This window comes from Lynx rufus, unplaced genomic scaffold, assembly GCF_022079265.1.
Source record: "Lynx rufus isolate CCGP_SWC_20201006 ecotype Redwood Valley unplaced genomic scaffold, mLynRuf1.p SCAF_5, whole genome shotgun sequence".
NCBI lineage: Eukaryota > Metazoa > Chordata > Mammalia > Carnivora > Felidae > Lynx > Lynx rufus.
In genome coordinates, this window is record NW_025814867.1 from 103,150,199 (window position 1) to 103,174,219 (window position 24,021).

The window sequence follows — 24,021 nt, forward strand, 5'->3', positions numbered from 1 at the left end:
AAAATAAAAAGTATGTAGCCGTGGTTGAAAAGTCTTTCTGCAGCTGCTAGAAATAAATTGAGAAATCAACAGAGAGTCTAAGAAGCATGTGGAATTTTGTATTCAGACACAGGTCCTGAGTCTGGGACAGGAGACAGGGCCCTCCTAGGCCACGTAAGGTGTGAGAGCCAGAGCTGAATGCCCCGAGAGAGCCCTGACTGAGGAGTGGAGGGTTACTTCGTCCAGGAAGGGGGTGGGGGAGAGACCAGGAAACTGACACTCATCAGTATGGTATACGTGATGAGCCTGGGCTTTGAAGCCAGGCTGCCCGGGTTTCAGTCGGCTGTGAACATTTCAAGGTGAATCTGTTCCTCTTTCACAAAATACATGTCCTTTGGGTTATTTGGGATTTCTCTTATATTAAATACAAAATGAAACTCAGAAAATCTTTTTTGCTTAAGTTGAGTATATAGCCAAAAAAGATACCACCCTCCCTCTACCTTGGGTGGTCTAGGCAACAGCTGAAATATTTCCGTGTTAAAATAAAAAAGGACGCTTAATGCTGTTTCCACATATGGTAATTTTATCTGTGCTTCTATCCACGGTACTACCAAAGTCATTATTTGAGTTCATTTATTGCCGGAAGAGTGGGATTCGAGTGCAGCTCCTTTTGGTTCTTTTCGCTGCAAAAGGCGGCAGAAGTTTTTATGTGCGAAACGTCTGGTACGGAGCCCGCCACCATGGGACGGTTTCAGCGATGATTGTTGTTTTACTACAAAACACTAGAGACACCAAAGAAATTCTATATAATAAAAGCACGATACTACTCCCAAAAAAAGTTCATAAAAATTATTGGTTTTCATAATAGCAGATCTATGTGTAGCTAGGGAAAAAAATGAAAGAATAATGATTAACTCTTCCTTCTATGCCAAACCCCTAGGCTACCGCGCAGCAGCCAGAGTAATTGTATGAATTTAATTGGCTCGATTCACAAAGTTTGGTAAGGAGGGGAAGGGCTTTAGCCTGCAGAGTGAGCATATGACATGCTTCATCTAGTATCATTGGAGAGGTACTCAAAGGGCTCCTGCCCAAATATATTTTACTCTCATCCCTGACTTGAAATTTCTATTTTCATGGCCTCTGAATGCCAGAGCCACCTCACTGGCACAGAGCGAAGACAAGAGAGAAGATAGATGGACATCCATCCAAAGTGGATGGACAGAGCAGGTACTTGAAGAGGCTGGGGACAGAACCAACCTGAAGTCCTGGAAGGAAGTATGCTTTGCCAGGCAGAGAGCAAAGGATTAGATGGACTGAGGGCCGTCAGTGTCAGAAGGGTGACACAGGGCATCCCTCAGGGCCAGTGAATATCTGAAAATCTAGGGGAACATGAATATCATGTATGTTTGTCTGTAGGGACAGGACCCCAGTCACAAAGCTGGGCCTTAGTACTCGTCAGAGGCCTAAGGCAGGGGGAACCATGCAGAAGTAGGTTAATAGAACCAGGTGAGGGATGGAGAAGCTGGGATGGTGGTGCCACACACTCACTGGGAACAGTCATAAAACTGGAAATGTCTCTCTGAAAGGTCCTTTCTAAGAATTCTCTTATCCAACCAGCTCAGCTGGAGAGCAGGTTGAACCCATGGGTGCTCTTGAGGGAGGGAGATTTAAGTCAGTACAGAGGCAGCATTTGTCGGGCTGTTCATGGATTAAGCAGCCCAGGGAAGGAGAGTGTGAAATTACCCAGACAGAGAAGTGGGGGAAGAACAGAAAGGAGACCCATGAAGGCACAAGCCAGGGGCTGGGGGGAAGGATAGTGGAGGGGAAGAGGAGCGACAGAAAAGTCAGAATTCACCTACTCATCTGTTCAGATTCATGAACTTTTAAAACGGGAGATGAGATCCTACAACAGAGGAAGATAAGGTGGAAGCAGGGCGGCTTTAGGAATATGACAAGTAATTAAATAGAAGGAAAGCCGGTTGAATTTACCTCCACTAAAGAAGAAAAAAATGATTCAAGTTCCTAACCACTTGTGCGCATAAAATGAGACGAAATGCAAAAACATTTTAAGAGATTAAAAGCATTATTCCAGTGTGATGTGGGTTTCTTGCTACATGAATCGCAGGGAAGGCTGCTCAGAGGCCACCCAGATTACAAGCATAATCCCTGTAGCGTCTTCGCCTGCCATGATTGTTGATTCTCTTTTCCAGGGCGGTCCAGCAGGAGACCTGGAGCAGATTGACAGTTATTTAGAAGCTTTGCTTAAAGAAGATAATCCCCTTTTTCAGAACGCTTTGAATAAAGTGACTACAGATACAGGACACAGTCTCCCTTTAGAAAAACACTGAAAGTACTTCTCAAAACTAAATGTGAGAAAAGATATGCCCTTTTAAAAAATGCCAGTAAGAAAAAGGAAGATTCTTTTCAAACAGTATTTCCCTTTGTACTCATTATTGTATGGTTTGCCCTGTTTAACTGTAAGAAAATTGTGTGCTTTAGAAGTGGAGACTGATTTACAATTTACGTATTTGCAGCCCTGTTCCCTAACTCTTCCTGTTATTTCAGAAACTATTTCTAGAGTTCTCCCATTCCCATGTGAGCTAGTAAGAAAGATGAAAATGTCAGTTAGGCTAAATTTTGTTTTCACTTAAATGACTTTGTTTTTGTTTTGTTTTAAACATTTTGTTTCACTTAAATGACTACAAAAACTAGAAAACAGTGGTTTTCAAGATCAGTGTACAAAGGACTACAGTTAAACTTAAAACTTGTGTTGAAAAGGAAAGACCACATGCCCTGTCTCCACTACAGCCATTACTCAGTAATGCAGAAAATATAAATCCTCAGAAACTTTAATATATTGTTTATATGATAATTCTATTGTTGAGTTGGAGTAAAAGTGCAAATCTTCTAACTATAATGTGAACATATATTATACATGTGTAAATTGTGTTTTTACATTTTCCTTGATAACTGATTATTTTTTTAAATTTAGATATGTCTACAACTTTGGACAAAAGCAATAAAACATTTAATATTTGTGGAATTGTATAATTTTAATTTTATGTACATACACATAATGCAAAATTCAGACCATGTGAGATGGAATATGGTGGAAGGTCTTCGCTCCATCCTTGTCTTTCTTTTTTTTTTTTTTAAGTTTATTTTTTTGAGAGAGAGAGAGAAGAGGGAGAGAGTGTGAGTGGGGGAGGGGCAGAGAGAGAGAGAGAGGGAGAGAGGGAGAATCCCAAGCAGGCTCCTTGCTGTTCTCCCTGTTTGACATGGGCCTCATACCCGTGAACTGCGAGATCATGACCTGACCCGAAATCAAGAGTCAGACTCTCAACTGACAGAGCCCCCCAGCCCTCTGGTTTTGTAGTCCTATTTAGAGAAGACATTCAAATGCTGAAAGTAGAAAGAAATTTTTCCTTGTTATAGTGGTTTTAGTCATTATATTATTAAATATTTGATTTATCTAGAATTTATTTTGGTGAAAGGAGTAAGTTAAAAATCCAACTGTGTGTGTTTCCAGATAGATACAGTATTGTCCTCAAACTGTTAATTGAAAAATCAGTCTCTTCCCCAATGATCTGCACTGCCACGTTTACTGCATGTCAAATTCCTATTTGTATTTGGGCCGAGTTCTGTAAAAAAATGTCTATTATTTTTCATTGATTGTTCCATCTTTTCTCACATTGGACCCAAGTTGTTTTGGTAGGGATAGTCAATAATTTTATATTTGAGAGTTTTCTTTTGTATCTTTGCATGTTTAATTCTTATCCAGACTTAGAATTAGCTTTTTTAGTCAACATCCACCCCTCCCCTCGAACTTTATTTGCATTTTGTTTGGCATATGGTGGTATGATAGATTAAGGTAGAATTGCCTTTTTCAAATATCAAGTCTTTCTACCCCAAACCAAAATATGCCTTTTTGTATGTTCAAGTCTTTATTGGTACCCTGTATTAGCATTTAAAATTTTTCTTCAAATATGTCCAGCACATTCTAGTTAAATTTATTGTAATTTAGATTTATTCTTTGACCTTTTATAAATGAAGACTTTTCCCCATTATCTTATAACTAGTTAATGTTTTATGTAGCAGGATTCCTGAGTTTGGGATATCAATATTGTATCCAATATAAGAATTCTTATACTATTTGTAATAGTTTTAAACGTTTTTTTCTGTATCAGCAAGTAATCATTATGCAGATTTTTTGAAAAGCATAATTTACATGAAGAAACACAGTTTCCAGTTCTCAGGTCCTTGTATTCTTGATTTATCCAAAATTTTCCTTCCACAGGGGATTTTCTTGGCCCCTTGAAAACTTTCATTACCTTCCTCTTGCATCATCGGTAGCCATTCTTTTTTTTTTTTTAACTAAAAATTGGTGATTAATAACTGTTAATGGTGATAAGAAGTCAATGCCTCTGAGCATCCTGGCAAACCATTGGAGACTGCACAGGGACTTCCCCAGAGACTGGCTTTGGAAGATTGTAGCAGGACCCTCCTCCTATTTCCTACCAGGACCTAGTCCTATTATCTCATCTTCTTTCTTTTTACTCTGCCTAAGAAATCTCACCTACTCTAATGGTTTCAAGTAATACTTATAAGTGAAGGTGTTCCAAATTTCGATAACCTTACTGAACACATGTTATTTAACTGTAATTATGGGTTCAAATTTTTTTCTACTTAAAGTCTACCTTGGTATGTGTGAAACAAAATTAATCATATATACCCTAGCCACCCCCATTTCCTGTCAAGGCCCCAAAGGCTCCAGTTCTTGGGGAACCTGGGGTTTTGAATAGGTAATAAGTTAAGACTAAGGAATAGTAACTTAAGAGAGAAACCGGACTTAGGAACTGAGTCAATATGAGAATTGGGGGAAAAATGGAGTGAGGTTAGGAGGGGATAACCATGCTTGGGACCAAATGACCCTAGGTGGAAAGAATGTAATTCTGTTACTCCTACGTATGGTTGGCAGCAAGATGGCTTGCTTGCCACATCACACGGGGCACTTCCTTTCCATTACTGGACCATGGATACGGTTCTTATGCTCATTTGCTCAGTTTTCAATTCCTGTGCAACTGGTGCTTGACTCAGACAAGATTAGCTTGGGAACTGGAGTGGGACAAAGTTAGCAGGCAGAGGGCCTGGGTAGAAGCGGATTTGAAAGACAGAAAATACAGAAACGGAAAAAAAAAGAAAAAGATGAGGTGCCTGGGTGGCTCAGTCTGTTGAGCATGTGACTCTTGATTTCGGCTCAGGTCATGATCTCACGGTCCATGAGATAGAGCCCTGCATGGGACTCTGTGCTGCCAGCGTGGAGCCTACTTGGGATTCTCTCTCTCCCTCTCTCTTTGCCCCTCCCTGGCTGTGTGAGCATGCCTGCATACACACTGCCTCAAAGTAAAGAAGAGAAAAACAATGCCAAGACACAGCTCAACATGTCCCTTTATCTGCAGACTGCCTATCACATCAACAACATTTTTACTGCTGATAATATGGTTATCTCTACCCATTTCCCTCTTCTCTACAGAGACTTCCTTTAAATTTAGCAATTCTCAATGTATAATTTTTCCACGGTTTTAATAGTTTTTACATCTAAATTTATTTTCACAATATTTAGGTATGAAAAAGCAAATATCCTTGTTACTGTTTTACGGATGGGAACAGTGAGACTGTAGAAACTAAGTAATGTTTCAGTCCCAGGCTTCCTGAATGCAACTCAGAGTTCCTTCCATTAGACCCCCCTCCTCAATGTAGGCATAATTGATGGCTAACAATATGGCAAGGACAATGCCTCTGCCCTTCACAGAAAACTGTATCTCTGGCAGCACAATCCCATCAGTTAGCGATAAATGACCTAGTCTTAAAACTGTACAGATGAGTTAATCTCACTGGCTTTCTTTTCTTATTTAGCCTATAGCTGTAAGAGGGTTAGACTAGCTTTCTAAAGGCATATGTTAGCCTCCAGTTCTAGTGAAGAAGTGAGGAACTAAATTGGGAGAGACCATACGTGAAAACAACCTGAGAAAAAGCTGCAGACTGTGAATCACGATGGGAAATAATGAATCGATAGCTGGTGGTCAGAAAGCAGTTCCTGCTAAAGAGACCTATGTGTGGTACAAAGAATTTATGAGGGAATATCCATCCGGCCTGCAAACACTGCATGAATTCAAGACACTCTTGGGTCTGCAAGGTCTGAATCAAAAAGCCAATGAACATGTTGATCAAGTCTATAATACCTTTGACATGAACAAGGTAAGTCCTTTACTTTTTATTTGGCAATGGTTCTGCATTTTCCCCTCTGTAAAAATATGAAATAGCCTGAGGTAAAACGTGTGCATCTCACTGAACAGGGAGGTCTTCAGAGAACCCACAGCTTGTAGGTAAGTGAGTCATTAAACACATTTAGCACTGACGGCATGAAAGTAATTGGGAACTAGCCTCTCCACCCTTGGAAATGTTCTGCATGTAGCGAGTTATTTTAAAACCAAATTAAATCTCGGCGTGGAATTCTAATGCTATCGTTTAAACAAATCTAATAAGTGCAGATTGATTTACAAAGACTGTTTTCAAAGTATTTAATGCGTTGGTGACATTTTATAGAAAAGCAAATTACAGGAATCTGCTTTAAAAAGTGTGATTGCATCTAGATTGGCAGGTAAAATCAATACAAATTTGCCAACATGTTGTTTGTACTCAGAAGTTGGAATGCTGGAATAGTTTTTCATATCTGACCAATTTAGTTGGAGGAAAAACAAAACAATTTACAGTTTTAAATTCAGATAAATTTTAGTTTCTAAAGATTGTCACTGAACTATTGTCTTGAATTTACTCACTCCTAAGGAGTTGCAGCATATTTAATTTTCAAGTCCTGAAAAAATACAAAGATGAGGAGAAAAAAATGGGGAACAGAAAAAAATAAGACAAAAAAGTAACAATCTGACCAACCAGGCCAGAATTCTTCCTGCCTACTTTTCCTTGTGCATTTCAGTTGTTTTTTACCTGTATACTTCAAAATGGGCTGATGCCATCTAGAATAAAAGGGAAAGGGGAAATACCACTCACTGAAAAATAGATGACTTTGGAAGGCTGTGTGTGAGAATAGATGAGGCAGAAGTGGTAATTAAAACAATTGACTGTCCTTTGGGATGTATGGAATCTAGAACAGCCCTTTGAGCCCTTTTCCAAATAAAAACAAACAAACCAAAACAATAGATAACTTAAAAGGAGGTACCAGCCAAGAACTAGGGAAAACTGAACGTGTGCAAAATTAACAGCTATTTTAATTCTTGTAATAATGTTGGGAGCAGATTTCTTTCAGGACATTGTCTTTTAGGACATCTTCTTTGTTATCAAGTGTGAGTGAAACACTGCCTGCTTAGTATGACGGTGTTTTCCTCCTCATAAATTTGACTTAGTGTGGATGCAAACAAACTGTTCTGCCCCCAAGGAGTTTACAAATCAGTGGGAAAATGAGGCAGATTCTGCTTTTGTTCTTGACGTTGAAACATGTTCTAGATATGCTATAAGCTGAATTTTTGTGCTCCCCCAACCTTAAAACCGCTTATTACTTTAACAGCAAATATGGGATTAATTGGAAATAGAAAATTGCAATTTTGGATAAGCAGGCTATGGCAAAGCCATAGGCAAGTATGCAGAGCAAAGGAGAGGAACGCTCTAGTACAGAGCAAAGGGTGAAATCAGGAAGGCTTTTATAAACAAAAAGTCGGTTGGAGTAAACTGGGAGTTTGAGGTATAGTGGCTTTTTATTGTCTCAGTTGTTTGTGACAATATCTCATTGGCTGGGTTGTTGCCAGGGTCAAGGGGTGGGGCCCTTTTTCCTCCTGCTGGGGTGGTAAAGAAGTAGAATCAGCAAGCAAGCAAGATGCAGTCTCTTCCTGTTGGGTCAGCAATTGACAAGGAGTGGTAGGGTGTGTGAGCTCCCCCTGCTAGCCTCCGGACTCCATTCTAAATGAGGTTTCCTTTTTTATCTGTCACAAACTTAAATTATGGTGAAATCTAAACCACTCCCCACCCACATTATAGTATTTGGAGGTGGGGTCTTTGGGAGGTAATTAGGTCATGAAGGCAGAGCCTTCATGATTGGGATTAGTGGGATTACAAAGAGACAGACCCCAGAGAGTTTCCTCCTTCGTGTGAGGACACAGTGAGAAGGCCGATTGTCGATGAACCAGTAGGTGGGCTCTCACCAGACACAGAATCTGCTTGAGCCTTGATCTTGAATTCCCTCACTTAAAGAACTGTGAGAAATAAATTTCCGAGTGTTTTAAGCCAGCCAGTCTATGGTATTTTTGTTATAAGAGCCTGAAGTGACCAGGACAGGGCACAGTGTGCATGTTGGCATGTTGTCTCTCTGTCTCTGCCCACGTATGAATCTCGCAGCCCTCGCTGCCTTTCTCTCTGCCGTTGTATGTTTCGCTCTTTGTGTGGCTGCTGCTGTCCCACTGTGCCTGCTGCCTGCTGTAAGCAACCCATTTCACAGTGGAAGTCTTTTACTCTAGATTGCAGCTTCTCAGACTCTGACAGAACCCCCGAGAGGTTAGAAGATGAGCTATTAGCAGGGTTTTTTTTTTAGTTATTCTTCAAAGTAACTGGTGACATAGCCCATGCCAGAGATTTTGTTGTTAACCCAATGTTTGTGGAAGCACTGCATGTCAGCGGTTCACATGCAAGAACAGGAACATGTGACAAGGAGCGTTGGGCAGAAACCAGAAGTGTTGTCAAAACGAAGCCTGCTGCCGAGGCAGCTGGGGCGGACGGTGTTCAGATAAGCAATCTGGGCGCGTGTGCCATTGGAGTGTCCTCTCGGGGCCAGTCGTGGGACGGCCAAGCCCATCTCAGGAGCTTCATTTAAACGACTTGGAAAGTCCGCTGGTATTCATGATTTATCATCGAGATTTTATGTTTGCTTGGGAAGCAAGCAAATCTAGGCAGTGATGACTAATGCCACACAAGGTGTGGGGATCTTGATATAAAATCAGGTTGTAAAATGAGAAGAGTAAGGATGGTTCTTTATCAAGTGACAGTAAGAAATGATATGCAATTAATGCACAGGAAAACAAAAAAGCCATATATTTAATTAGATCAGTAAAACTATCAGCTGCCCAGCACCGTGGAGGATCTGCTCTTTCTTGGAGCTCCGCTGCAGTGTTAGCTATTCTGGATGGAAATCATTCCAAAGTGCATTTCATACTTTCCTGCCTCCTCAAAGTACCGGTAAAACCTTTTTTGATATCAGAGTCATTGTTATGAACATTGGTTGTTACGTTTTTGGAATACCACGAAGCAGCCATGCCTATTGAAGTTGCTGGGGCTAAGTTTCCTGTTGTTACAAATCCTGAAAATAATGTGCTTTTGTCATTTTTGCTTTTTATTGTTTTTCTCTTTCCCTGCTGTCAAACACACCTTTCCCAGCTTTCTGATTGTTCTAATAATAATGAGCTTCCAATCTCTTTTTACTCTGCCATTTCTCACCTGGCTTTGGCTTGTACTTAAGTTCACTAAACATACTGGAATAGTGCTTAAAGTGGAAATAGATCCTAAAGTTTAGACTGTAAAGTTTATAACAATTCCTTTGGCTAATCACACACCCTTGTAAGCATCTCCTTGTCGCTCAGTAACAATAGTGTTTGAGATGTGTCTGACACTGTTTTAGGCACAGTACATAGACTAACGCATTCAACATCACAGAATTAATAGAACCTGCTTTAAGGTAGCGGCCATAAATTTGGCACCTCAGACCTTCCCAGAAGGTAATTGACCAGGGCCCCAGTGCACAGCTTTGAAATCCTTCACCGCAGGCACAGAGTCCGTGCTTGGGTTTAGGTTATCACCAATGTTGGAGTGCAGCAGGAATAATAAAGCCAACCCATTCTTAAGATGCAGGATTCCTTTGTCAGCAGGCTTTGACTAAAGGATTCCCTGGTGGCTTTGTCAAGCTGTAGGTTTCAAGAGTGCCTAGGACACTTCTGTCCAAACTTCTTTTACACCCTTCTTTAGCTGGGTCGATTAGCTCACTCAGCCTTTCCTGACATCTTTCCTGCTTACTTCCACACACCATTTCTCCAAATAAAATCTTTATATTGGGATTAATAGGTCTAAAACCCAATGAATAAGAGTCACAGAAAAAGAGCTCAGAGAGAATGTAGGGTTATAACAAAACAAACCAGAAAAATTTTCCAGACCTATTAGACACATGTTTCACAAGGGCCCAGTACAATAAATAGAGATTGACTGACAGCATATGCATAGATTTTTTTGTTTTGTTTTTTTTTTAAGAGAGAAAATGCATGGGGGAGAGGTGCAAAGCAAGAGAGACAGAATCTCAAGCAGGCTTCACGTGGAGCCTGATGCGGGGCTTGATCCCACAACCTGGGGATCATGACCTAAGCCAAAATCAAGAGGGGTATCTCAACCAACTGAGCCACTCAGGCACCCTGAGAAAAAATATTAAAAAAAAAATTTTTATGTTTAGTACAGACAGACAGAGTGTAAGTGGGGGAGGGGCAGAGAGAAAGGGAGACACAGAATCTGAAGCAGGCTCCAGTCTGCCAGCACAGAGCCCGACAGGGGTCTCAAACTTGTGAACCATGAGATCATGACCTGAGCCAAAGTCGGACACTTAACCAACTGAGCCACCTAGGTGCCCTCTGAGAAAATTTTTAAACAGGGATAAAGAGACGATCCTAAAATCTAAAAAGAAAAAAAATGAAAGTCAAAATAACATTGAACTTCCTAACACCTACACTAGAGACTTAAGAGTAAATGGAGAAACGCCTCCAAAATTCTGAGGGTGAAAAAAATCAAGCCAAATCAAATGTAAGGAGAGAATAAAAACAGGCAGTGACTAAAAAAATTCCTTCACATTTATTTTTTCTAAGGAAGCTACTGGAGCAGGTACTTCAGCAAAAAAGAGGGAGTATATCAACAAAGAGAGAGAGAGAGTGAATCCAACATAGGAAAACAGATATGGACAGTCTTGGGTCATGGAGATGAAAACTCCAAATCAACAGCTATACAGAAACGTCAGTGTACTGCTAATCCAGATTGTAAAGGGAGAAGGGGGACTCTGGGAGAAAGACCTGAAAAAATGACACTGATAGATTATTGTGCTTGAGGATTTCAAAAACAATATAAATTTACTAATTTATATTTGACCAACTGACGGTCCCTTTAAAAAAATTAACAAGGTGAAATACAAAGAAAATTATTGAAATTTAAATGAAATAACTTTAATTTTTTTTATTATGAAAACTTCACACATATACAAAAGCAGAGAGAATAATCTAATGATACTCTCATAGACCAATCATCCATCTTCAACAATTATTAAAATTTAGTCACTTTCATCTCATCTGTCCTTCTACATTTTTATTTTTTATTTTTTTAAATTTATTTCTGGAAAAAGTTTTTCATTCCAGTTACCAGACAGTGTTATACTAGTTTCAGGTGTACAATATAGTGATTCAACAGTTTCATACAGCATCCGGTGCTCATCACAACAAGTGCACTCCTTAGTCCCCATCACCTGTTTCATCCATCCCCCTACTCACTCCCCTCTGGTAACTATCAGTTTGTTCTCTATAGTTAAGAGTTTGTCTTTTGGTTTCTCTTTTTTTCCCTTTGTTTGTTTTGTTTCTTAAATTCCACATATAAGTGAAATCATATGGTATTTGTCTTTGACTGCCTTATTTCACTTAGCATTGTTCTCTAGCTTCATCCATGTTGTTGCAACTGACAAGATTTCATTTTTTTTTATGACTGAATAATGTTCCATTGTGTATGTGAATTTGTATATGTATATATACACACATACCACATCTTTATCCATTCATCAATCAGTGGACACTTGGGCTGCTTCCATATCTTAGCTATTATAAATAATGCTACCATAAACATAGGGGTGCATGTACCCTTTAAGCACACCTTTTTATTGTTTCTTGATTTGAGTTTGGATCCAAACAAGGTCCATACATGGAAATTGGTGGTTATGACTCTTAAATCTGTTTTTTCTGTAATAGATCCCTAGTCACCTCCTTCCTCCCACCCCCCCCTCCCCATTTATGCCATTGATTTGTTGGGGAAGGTGAGTTATTAGTTCTGTAGAATATTCTGCATTCTGGATTTAGTTGATTTGTTGGGGAAGGTGAGTTATTAGTTCTGTAGAATATTCTGCATTCTGGATTTAGTTGATTGCTTTCTTATCTTCAAATTACCAGTAAATTGGTATTTAGCTGTGGAAGCTTAAATAGATTCAGATTGATTTGCTTGGCAAAAATACTTCATAAGCACATAATTATTGGTTGTCTCACTTTTCATGGATTGTCCATTAGGTTCAGGAGGTGTCAGCCTGACAATGATGAGGTAATTATTAACTCCATATAAAATACTGAAGTCAGTAATTTTGGTGCATCAATGGGTTATACAGGGAACAAAATTTACTAGTCATTAAAATTAAACTCTCAACTTTTAGATTAACCCGCAGTTGTGAGAGTATGGACGAAGAACTATGGTTGCTCAGAAATGTTTAACGACTAGTTCTTCCATGGGAGAAAAGCCCTGGTAACATGTTGATTTCCATGGTGTAAATACTCCCACCATGGTCAATTTCGAGCTACCAACCATTTAATAGTTGGCCTGCAAAATTCCTGAAAATTTGACAATCTGCTCACACCAGCAGATATAGTAGGTTCCAGCACACTACGTGGATATATATGAGGGTCATAGAACTAAATGCCTGTCATTTGCTATGACGGGAAATAAATAGGTAATGTCTAGAATTGATAAATCTCAGCATAAGTAGAATAAGCATCATTACAAGCATGTAAACAAAGGCTAGGAAAAATAACCAGAAAGTCCAAAGTTTTCGATTATAGTTTAGTTTCGTTTTAGTTTAGTTTAATTTTGAGTTTAATGTCAATTATGGATTAGCAATAAAAACCGATTAAAAAGCCTAATGATAAAAAAGCAGATTTATAAAAAGAAAACACAAAAGGTATTAGCATGTCTTTGTAGGTGAGGTGAGTGAAAGTAACTACACTCCTCAAAATTAAGGTCTGTCTCTGCACAAGGGACAACATAGATTCCTTCCTTTCTATGACTATGAATTGTCCATTCCATTATGGAAACCCTATGGACTCCAAAGATGAGGGTCCAGCCTGGCCCAAACATGGTAGTGAGTAACCTTGTCTAAAACAAAGTCTCCGTGAAAAAGTACAACACGGTGTAAGCGTGTGGTTCTTGTGGTCTGTGTTAAACCCACACAGGGTGGATGGTGGAACTTGAAGGTAGGTGGGGGCTCCAAGCACTGGCTGTGCTGCCGCCACTTTAATAGTTTCCTAACCATTTGTGCTCTTGATTTGCTGGGGAAAGTGCAACACTGCTGAGGCAGAAGCTGATTGCGAGGCTGGTCATTAGAGCTGGGTCTGGGGCAGACCCATTTTCACAGAACCACAGTGAAGATGATGATGTCACCGGCTACTGGGTCCTAAAAGGCAGTGAATGTGGACAGGGGCCGCACTATTCTCATCTTAGCGTCGTGTCCTTCACCTGGAGATTGATGCAAAATGCCCAGTTCCCTGGAAACAGCTTCCTGTTGGAGGCATGAACCTGCACTCTGGTCTCTATGCACACAGACAAAACCGAACGAGTGCTCAATTCCAGGCAGAGCCTGGCAAGGAAAGAAGCCACCCAGCACTGCTCTTCTGCCTTTGCGCTCCAGCCACACTGCTTTCTTCACACTAGATGTGCAGTTTGCTCTTCCCCTGTCCTTTCTCTTTTTAAGTCCAAGTGCTGCATGAATTCATCTCGTGAAAACACACTGCAGAAACATGAAGAATAAAAACGAGTGAATCATCCCCTTCAAATCCTGCATGCGTCCCCAGACCAGCCACCTACCTTAGTGGCATAAAGCAGATGTTACAAATATTTACTGAGTGATTAAATAAAATAACAGAAGGGACGACTTGAGTATCCTCACTTTTATATATGCCCTTTTTTCCCTTTCCATTCCCCTCTCCTTCCCTCCTTTTTCCCCCATATTTATACCAAGGATGGCCACTGTGTCTTCCACAGTGTAACTTAGTTCCCAGTTAGATTAATTATCTCAAGGGAAATTTTAAATTTATTTTTTATCCGTATAACTGTTAAGAATTTCAGCTCACACACTCAAGCATTCAAGAAATGTAACTTTAGTTTTCCATGATGAAGTTAATTTATATTTTGCGTCCCCATTTTACCAAGGAGTGTTCTCTCTCTACTTTCCGGGGTTGCATGTAGAGCCCATGGGTGCATCTAAATCTCCAGGTATTAATACAGGGCAGAGGAGCAGCTAAACACACTGGTATTTGCTGAGACCACATCTCTCATCATCTCCTGCCCGCCTCGCGAGGCTGCTGTCTGCATGGCGGGGCCTCCTGGGTCAGGTTCTCTCAGGTTCCTTGTACTCCTAGGCATGGAAGCCTCTTAGACTGTATGAACAGATGCTCCTTGCAACCTTTCCTCCCAAGCCCAGTGAGTGAACCATGGGTGTTTCTGTTCTTATATCTGTCACCCAGACCTGCAGCCATTCTTGGCCCTCATAGAGCCTCTTTAGTTTGGGTAGACTTAGGAGAAACTAGAGAAACTGGCTCTAATTATGTATTCTTCCAAATCTTTTGTTTATGGCATAAATTTTATGCTCTGAATCCTAAACAGCTTAAATTATTGAAACTCAAGAGCAAGAATGAACTCTGGATTTCTGCTTTTATGCTACAGTGACTTCTCTCTTAGGCAATGGAAATCTCCCTGAATGTGGGAGGGCTAGACGATAGAAGAGATTAGCAGGAGCAGAGTCACATCCTTAATACGCTATATTATTATCTCACAGCATTTGCAAATATTTACTGAGCACCTGGAGGCATGGTGGAAGGAAGGTAGGCACAAATATGAATAGGGATTGGTCCTGTCCTCAGAGGAGTCTATAATCTACTGGGATGGCAAATGTATCCTCAAATAATAAAAGGTAGTAAATAAACAATCAAAGACTGAGAGGCAGGAAAGCATACTATTTAGTTTCAGGGTTATAGATGGTTCTCCAGATTACAAGGCTGCTTCTAAACCCTGCCCAGTGATTTGCGGATGGTCCAGCGTCTTTCTAGATGGGCAGGCTGGATGGAAGTTCTGGGGAACTCTTCAATGCTATCCCGGCAGGACAGGCAATGGTAGAAAAATCTAGAAAAATCACACTCAAATTTTGGAGAGGTGTGGGGATGGGGGTGAGTAGGTAGGTGGTAGACATGACGTTCTGTGCCCCTAAAGAGCTTACAGTCTAGTTGAGGATAAAAAATTATGACTAAATGCCCAAAGAGTAAAATAGAGCAGTATAACAAACTATAGCAGGGCTGTGCTGTTCAAGGTACATTTACTGGGATCTGAAGATGAAATGAAAACTAAACTACAGAGTTAGGAAAGGCTTTTTGGAGAAGTTGAGGCACTTTGGGACCTCGAAAGAGGTAAAGAACTTGAATTATTACTAATAAATGCTAACACTTAACTGAATATTTCTGTACTAGTCATGGTTAAAGCACTTCATATTTATTAGAATCCTCACAACAATAATATGTAAGTATGTACTATTTTTAACAGTCCCAGTTTACTGATGAGGAGACTGAGGCACAGAGAGGTTTAGTAACTTGCCTGAAACTACACAGCAGACTTGGAATGCTGGCAGTCTGATTCCAAGGGCTACACCCTAAATTTCAATGGTATTCCCCCTTTGACAAAGGAATTGAGAATTTCAATAAAAGGAACAGCTCAATTAAAGTATGAGGTAAGAGAGAGAAGGGTATGTGAGGACCTAATTAAGGCAGAGGGCTACTGCTAGAGCATAACCGGGGACCACACAGGTGTCTCACGTGTCTTTGCTGTACACAGATAGCCTGTTGTTGTGACTTTCTGTACTCTTGCATCACAGCTGAGAAATGAGACACTCTGAGCACTGAGATGCCAGGGTTGACTTGCCTGGACAATCTCCAAGCAGAAAGTCAGCCCTCAGCCCCTCTAGCTCCTATTCCACATTCTTACTCTGTAATAGGTGTGAAGGTAGGGCGCCTGGATGGCTCTGTCCCTTAAGCCTCTGACTTTGGCTCAGCTCATGATCTTGCGGTTCGTGAGTTTGAGCCCTGTGTTGGGCTCTGTGCGGACAGCTCAGAGTCTGGAGTCTGCTTTAGATTTTGTGTCTCCCTCCCTCTCTGCCCCTCCCCCGCTTGTGTGCACTCGCGCGCGCTCTCTCTCTCTCTCTCTCAAAAGTAAACATTAAAAATAATTTTAAAAAATAGGTGTAAACCCTGGGCCACATCTAGGCATCCGGATGTTATCCAGAGTGCCACTCTGACATCAAAATGCTCTGCCCCTTGTAAGACTCTGAAGTTTGTGAGATAAAATGATTTCTCTGAACTCGTGGGTTTGTAACTCAAACCATAAATGGAGTGATGGTTTAAGCCAGAAAAACTGTTGTCAGCATGAGGACAACATTTAATCACTAGGATAAAACAAAATACCAGAATAAGTTTTCAGGTTAAAGTCACGACCTCAGAAAATCCTGGGAATCAAGAGGAAGGGGATGTAAATGATTCTTAGAAACAGGGTGATTAAACCGCTACAGAAAGAAAAGTGAGGGTAAATAGCAAGCTGTGGGATCTAACAGATGATTATTACAATATATGTGATGGTTTACCTGTAAATATGTTCACAAATCAAATCTTTGCTTCAATGTATTAGAAGTCCTTGCTATAAATGTTTATTAATTTTGAGAGAGCCAGAGTGAGAGTAGGAGGCGGGCAGAAAGAGAAAGAAAGAGAGAATCCCAGACTCTGTGCTGTCAGTGCAGAGCCAGACTCAGGGCTCGAACTCATGAACCATGAGATCATGGCCTGGGCTAAAATCAGGACTCGGACGCTTAACCGACTGAGCCACCCAGCTGCCCGTCCTTGCTAATTTTAATGAGCCTTTCTACAAATTTCTGTAAGACGAGTCACAGGCCACCACAGGCAGTGGAAGCCCTTGCAGGAGAGGTAGGGTTGCGGGACTCCAGTCCCAACTCTGACCCTTACTGTTGTGTGTCATCTTGGACCAAGCTCATAACCTCCCTGTGTCAGGGTCGTCAGTTCTAAAACTCAGACAAGACCTATCCTGCCTACACTCTCACTGAGCTCATGTGAAATAATGTCGGAGAAAACGTTGAAGAAATGAAGACTGTAGCCCACAGAGGAATGGTATGTTTATCTGTTAAATGCAGATATCTCTGATGTCAGCCCCTGCAGGTCTGATAACAGTGAAGAGTAGCTCAACTTTGCATCAAGCTCAAATTCGATTTCCTAATGAAAAGGGGTACCTAAAGGTGCAGAGGTTGCCTGCCCACCATTTCTCTTCTTTAATTGATCCAAGTGCTGTGGACGATCATTTGCGCTGTTTGGGGCCACATTGGCCCCTTCTAATGATTGCCAGTCACAGAATGAAATTAATTAAATGAGAATCACCTTAGGGTTTCAACTGTCTTGTAAATCCAGGACACCTGTATGGGAGCCCTAGCTCTACTGGAAATTCAGAAGTGACCTCTGGTTATTTGGTTCCTTAGTTTCTCTTTGTGTGAGAACCCTTGAAAATTAGAGCAGGCAACCTGGCTTTTATCGTGTGTAATACTTGCTGCTGTTTGTTAACCCCCAGGCTGCCCTGCAGCCTCTAACACTGTATCAGGTTGTCTGACCCGCAGGGGGACCGCTATTACTGCCGCTCTTCTTAAGACACATTTACCGGAAACAAATGACCATCTATTATTAGATTGTAAATCATGAGGCTGCAATCTCTTAAGGGGAAAGACCAAGGCTACTACTTCAGAACTACCAACATAGACACTCTCAGGAAGCATTTGTTGCTGATAATAAAACACCTCATACTTGTTTAGCACTTTGTAATTTACGAAGTATTTTCATATATAACATCAGTCATCAGCATTTTGGCTGAGCTTCTCACAGAATTTTACCTGTTAAAGACAACCAGCTGTACCTGCTGAGATGCATTTAAACTTAAGCTGTTGTAACTCGTGCATTTGAACAGAATCTGTTGGAATTGTAGTTCTCAAATCTGGCTACATATTAGAAGCACCTGGGGGTATTATTAAAATGACCAGTGGTTGGGGCTCCACCCGAGTCCCACTGAATCAAAACAATGTTGTGTTAGTTTTAAACTGCCAGGTGGTTTGAATGTGCGGCCAGACATGAGCACCACTGTTCTACCAGAAAGACCACCGTCAAAATGTTAGAAAGCTGGGGTCTAAGCCCATTTCTGCTACCAAAGAGCTTTGTAACATGGATACTTACTAAAAAGGGACTCAGGGTCCAAAACTATTGATTCAGAAGCAGTTCCTCTGTTCTTCTAGTTACAACCATAATAGAGAAACACAGCCTTGATGCAAGTAATATAGGTATATATATTCTACCGTCTGTGCTACCACTTTCTATATCCTCTGTTTACCTCTTCTAGTCAGCAAAGAACAAGGATGGAGCGTCTTCCATGAGAAAGGAAACACTCTTAGGACACAAGCTGACTGAATTAGGGTAAGGCTGGATTTATCTGTGGCATTGCACTCGCTTCGGCAGCACATATACTAAAATTGGATTTAGGGTGACAGGTGTCTTTAAGAGGAAAGCCATATTGGCTACCTGAAGAAGTTCCTTGCAAAAGGCTACCATTGCTATAGTCACTGCTGCGTCTTCCGTAGTTAGCTCATTCAGAAGTGATCAAACTCAGACAATTGTCTTGCCTTCCACCAAGGCACCTGAGACTGGCTTCTAATTCACAGTCATCCAAACATCACTGAGCTGGCTGCATGCTAGGGGCAGATGCTTGGGGCTTCCTGATTGATATCCAGGAAACCTATTAATAATTGTGAGCTTGTTGGGTAAGTATTGTGAGAAGCCCTTTGTCCCAGAACCCTTGAAGTTTGCACAGTCATGGTCAAGGACAACTGCATGTGATGTGCATACAGATCATGTTATAGAACCAGCCTACAAGCCAGCAGTGTATTTCTCATCTTAAAGAGGTGAGTCTCTTTTGAGGACATTCCAGCAATTCTGTAGCTGATAGAGACTATGTTTGCTGTTATGTCAGTGTTTGTAGGTGAAAATGGGCTAGGTCATAAATGCTGAATACAACATTTCTCTTACAGATTTCAAAAATTCATGAAAGTATTTTAAAAGCATTCGTATGTATTTGACATAATAGAGGTGGCCCTTATATTGCCTAGGGCAATATAGGCAGTTCCTAAGATGCAAACTGAATATCAGTGACAATGATTGATCAATCACGGGATGTGCTGATACTAACTCTCTGGGTTTCCTTACTGTGATCATCTGAGTAACCACTTCCAGGCAGAAGTTTCAATTCATATGTTGCTGCTGACTTGCCACAGCTGGCAAAATGTCACTGGAAGGTGTCACATGTAAAAGAATGAAAACATCTAAATGCCTTCAGGTTAGGGGCTGTGACAATTCAGGAGTTCTTCACAGATCGTGATTCTGTGAAAAGTAGCAGAATGTTAATGCTGTCAGAGGAAATAGTTTTCATTTGGGACCATGGTTTGAAGGATTTTTGTTTGATTTGGATCAGTTGTTTTCCTGAATAAGAGGGTGCACTAGGGTACAAATGGGGTCTGATACCTAGTTGTTGTAATAACAGTTTATATTTCTGCGATCTTGGTGTTACTTGAACCCAGGATGCTGTGCTTATTGGTTAATGCCGTTTGGGACCTTGTTTGGGTTAAGTGAGCTCAGATGTGTGAAGCACAATGCCTGGCCCTGTGTGTCTAGCAAGTATTACATCAACATCAATAGTTGCCATTTTCATTTTGATTATAATTATTATTATTACTAGTTCAGTCCATTTCTTATTTGCAAAATGACTGTTTTTAGAACAGAAATTCTACAATTTGAATCAACGAAATGAAGCCAAGTTCCCCTAAGGACGTTACCCAGTTTATAAATTTGTGGCTCCATCCCTGGGACAAAACTCCAAAGCAGATGTCTCTGAAGTATATTGAGATGACATTTCAATATCTGTTTCTTGGGGTCTCTCAGGCACACAGAGTGATGGCAGGACCACACTGTCCTAGCAGATGACATCTACAGTGATATTTTTACCTGGGTATTTTACAAAGTGGGGAGAATGGAGGGATTGGTTGGGGCTGCAGTGCAGGTGTAAGGCCACAAAGAGGGGGAAGTGCTGAGCCAAAGCATGGACCAGATGCACAGCAAAGGAATGCTATAGAGTCCTAGTCAAGAGCAGAGGTGAAGACAGAACAAGGTTGGCTAACGCAGGACCAGTATGTAGGCTTTAGATCCTGGAGGCGCAGCTGGGGAAATTTCCTGGGGAAACAGGCAGTGAGAGCCATGGTCTATGGGGTGGTGGAGGTTAAACCCTTGCGTGGGGAGAGGGGCTAAGGATTCCAAAATGGATACAAGAAATGTTCATCAAAAATGTCAAGGAGCAGGAGAGGCAACAGGAGAGTGAACACCTTTTGTCCCTCTGAGCCAGATGGCTATGCAAGCGAGGCGAGGGAAGCCTGGGAGTGGTGGCCCCAGGAGCTCTCTGGGCTCACAGTCTCCCCGAGACTAAGCAGCTCAGACCACACAGGCCAGCTGCTCCTTGGGCAGTACCACGTATGAAGGGAGCACAGGTGCCAGGGTGCTGCATTTTCAGTCATTCGGGTCACCTTACGTTATACGACCGTATTACCGAATAGTTCACACCTGTGAATCAGGAACAACACACTGCGCTGAATGTGTACCATCTGTATGGATACCTCTTCCAGAAGGAGAATTCAGTTGTAATGCATTTGAGGGCAATAAATACTGGGTGATACAAAGAACAAAAGCCTTAGAGGAAGGCTGACTGAATTTAAATCCTGGATCTACCTACAACCTAACTTTGTTATTTAAGTAGTTTATTTACCATGTCTGAAAATCCGCTTTCTCCTCTGGAAAGTAGGAATAGTAGGGCTACCTGTCAGGTTTCTATTAGAATTAGAGAGGATGCTTGGAAAGTGACTAGCACAGTGCTTGGAACATTGTATATATATAGTAGATTTTATAGCTTTTATACTTAGTAATAAATAAGAAAATAATTTTTTCATATGCATGTAAGTTTTATAATTTAACTTTCTATCTGCATTTCAAATTGATCATATCCTGAAAGCAACTGTGACTTACGGCATGTTGTGAATATTGCTGGAGACCATGTATTCCACTGGTGGATTTTCTGTTGGACGGAACACTATAGATTTTGTTTTCCTTATTTTTTTTTTTATTATATTAGACTTCTAGTTTCATCTCTTTGATGGTACAAAGAAAACAAGCCTTATATAATGTTTAAATATTTTTATACTTTATTTATAGATGTAAAAAGTATGCCTTATAGTTTCCTACATTTTTAGAGACTATAAGAAAGCTTGAATTTGAAGTCTCCATATATTTTTTTTCTCTTTCTTGTTTTAACCCACCTCTACAAAATGATTTGTAACCTATCAACGGACCAAACTCCCTTTGGAGACTGAGAAACAGTCATGCTTCCGTATCTTGGCCCCATTTAACTCTTCCGTGTAATCCACTCCATCCTAAGAACATAGTGTATACATCTATAAATGTGTTGGAATTAAAATTATTTTTGTAGACATCCTCCCAAACTCTCCTTTTCTGAGGTTCCTGAAAATGGCTTTGTGTGTGCCCAATTTCTTCCCCACCCTCAACCTTGAAGGAGGATCCAGCCGTCACCAAACTAATGTTTTAGGATTTGGGATACAGAGTTAGGAGACAAGGTGGTGGAGTGAAGGGCTGGTGCATTCTCATGGTCAGGCTGCTGTGAAGGAGGGGGGCAGTGGGGAATTGCTGAAGGTTGAGCATCAGGGGCTATGTGCAGGGAGCACAAGGGAGAGGAAGAGGGTGTTAGAAGAAACCCATAAATTTCTTGCAACTTGTATTTTTTCCAGAAATCAAAGTAAAGACTTGCTGTTATTTTCAATTAATTTTTGATTGCTGGACTGTATTTGTAGGCCTGTGTCATTATTCTGAGACTGAACCATGTGGGTCATGTTTTTTCTCATTAGTCTTAATAAGGTTACAGAAACTCAAGTGAGAAGAAGTCATAATTAAAACAGCCACTTGGGCAGATACCTAGATGAAAACATTGCCTACGAAGGAAGACATCTATAAGAAAAACAGCTTAGATCCATAGTTCCCAAACCTTAGGATACATGAGACTCACCTGGGAAGCATTTTAAATGTAGACTCTTGGACACCATCCCAAGTAGTTTTGATGCTGTTGTTTGGGGTTGGGTTCTAGGAATCTGCATATTTCATTGTCCTCATGTGATTCTGATGCAGGGAGTTTATGAACCCTACTCAGGCACAAGGTCAATCAGTGTCAAACATTTCCAGACAGTTCTGTGTGCCACGAGGGCTCCAGTAGCTCAAATACAGAAATATGAACTTAACAATGTTCCTTTGGATCATGTCAAAGAAAAGTCTTTGGGCATTCTCTTTTGCATTTTTCCTGGTCACATTTACAGGAACATCTCACCTCTGTGGCTCTTATCCCCCTCTCCCGTGTTTAAAATCTATAGGCTAACTGAAGGCAATAATTACTTTATCTACCAATTTACAGAATAAGCATTACCTAAAACCCTCTCCAACACTAACACAAGCCATTAAATCACATTCACCAGAGTTGTCTCACCAATGCGAATTTCTACAAAATCTTACCAGAAAAATAATTGGAAAGAAGAGTTGGCTGTGGTTCGTTAAGAATTTGACTATATGATGGAATGCTGGTTCGGAAAGAGTGGTTCGTTAAGAATTTGACTATATAACAGAATGCTGAAGTGAGAACAGAAGATGTATTGCTTGCAGGAGATTTTGGAAAAGGCTGCACTTGTCTAAGTAGAAAGGCTTCCTTACCCATCATCACCTTTGGCAGTCGATTAAGCAGATTGTCCATTTTAAAGCCATACAATGAAAATATTTATGCTCACCTCCTGATAGAGTTTGTTCAGAGCTTCCAGGACCAGGATTGGAAGGAGTTAGGGTCACCTGCCCACTGTGCCTAATCAGAAAACACCAAATGTTCTAAAGGCAGCATTGCTTAGTCTAATCTGTTGCCATTCATCACGCAAGTGATGCCAAAAACTATGATCCTGAAGCAGGACTCAAAAAGTGAAACAAACCATCATGGAATATAAGGTTTTTATGGAAACACTGAAAGATCAACTTTATATTTATAGCAAGCCAGCTCAGTCTTCTCAGGGATGATGTTTCTGTAACTTTTTGGCAAACACACATAAGAACTACCCAGGGAACAGTTGTATTGATTGGTCAGTCCTAAAGACACAGGAGGAAGACCTGGAAGCCAATGTGCCCCTGGTTGAATACTGACCACCCAACTCATATTCTCCATCCCTGCCAGTCTTGACACTGAAAAATAATGGTCATGTCCTGCCAAATCTGAAGATATCTTGATGTCCTCTTAAATAAATTTCAACTCTATGATAACATAATTCCCTTGTCTCAGCCATGACTATGTTAGGGGTTAATATGGTGAAGCAGTAACAGCAGTAGGAAAGGCAGATAGAGAAAAGGTAAAACCACCTATGTTTTGTATCCTTGAGCACATTTCCTTGAGGAGATCCATTCAACCAGACTCCAGACTGTTAGCAGAAGTCTTGTTGCTTGTAAGAAGTATTAAAGTTATTGATGGGGTGAAGTTACCTAAGTTGTAAAATGTAAAAATCTATTACCCACATGTAGTAAAATTTTTAAATATTTTTATTGTATTTTTCTGACTATATAGGTAAAACATCAACAGGGTAGAAAAAAATTTTTCAATAATACATTTTGAAGACAATGCTATAGTTATTAGCACATTGGCTTTCAGTATTTGAGGTGCTGTAGTAGTCTTTAAAAAACCAAACCAACCAACCAACCAACCAACCAA

At 40.6% G+C, this 24,021-nt stretch overlaps 1 protein-coding gene across 2 annotated transcripts in view; it reads left to right on the forward strand.

Moving 5' to 3' along the window:
- Positions 1 to 6,033: 6,033 nt before the first annotated feature.
- GUCA1C (guanylate cyclase activator 1C) overlaps positions 6,034 to 24,021 on the forward strand; it is a 31,486-nt gene continuing 13,498 nt past the window's right edge. For both annotated transcript variants that reach the window (XM_047098697.1, XM_047098698.1), the window contains exon 1: positions 6,034 to 6,237. In XM_047098697.1, coding sequence (XP_046954653.1) covers positions 6,034 to 6,237 — 204 coding nt within the window. The remainder of the gene's footprint in view (positions 6,238 to 24,021) is intronic.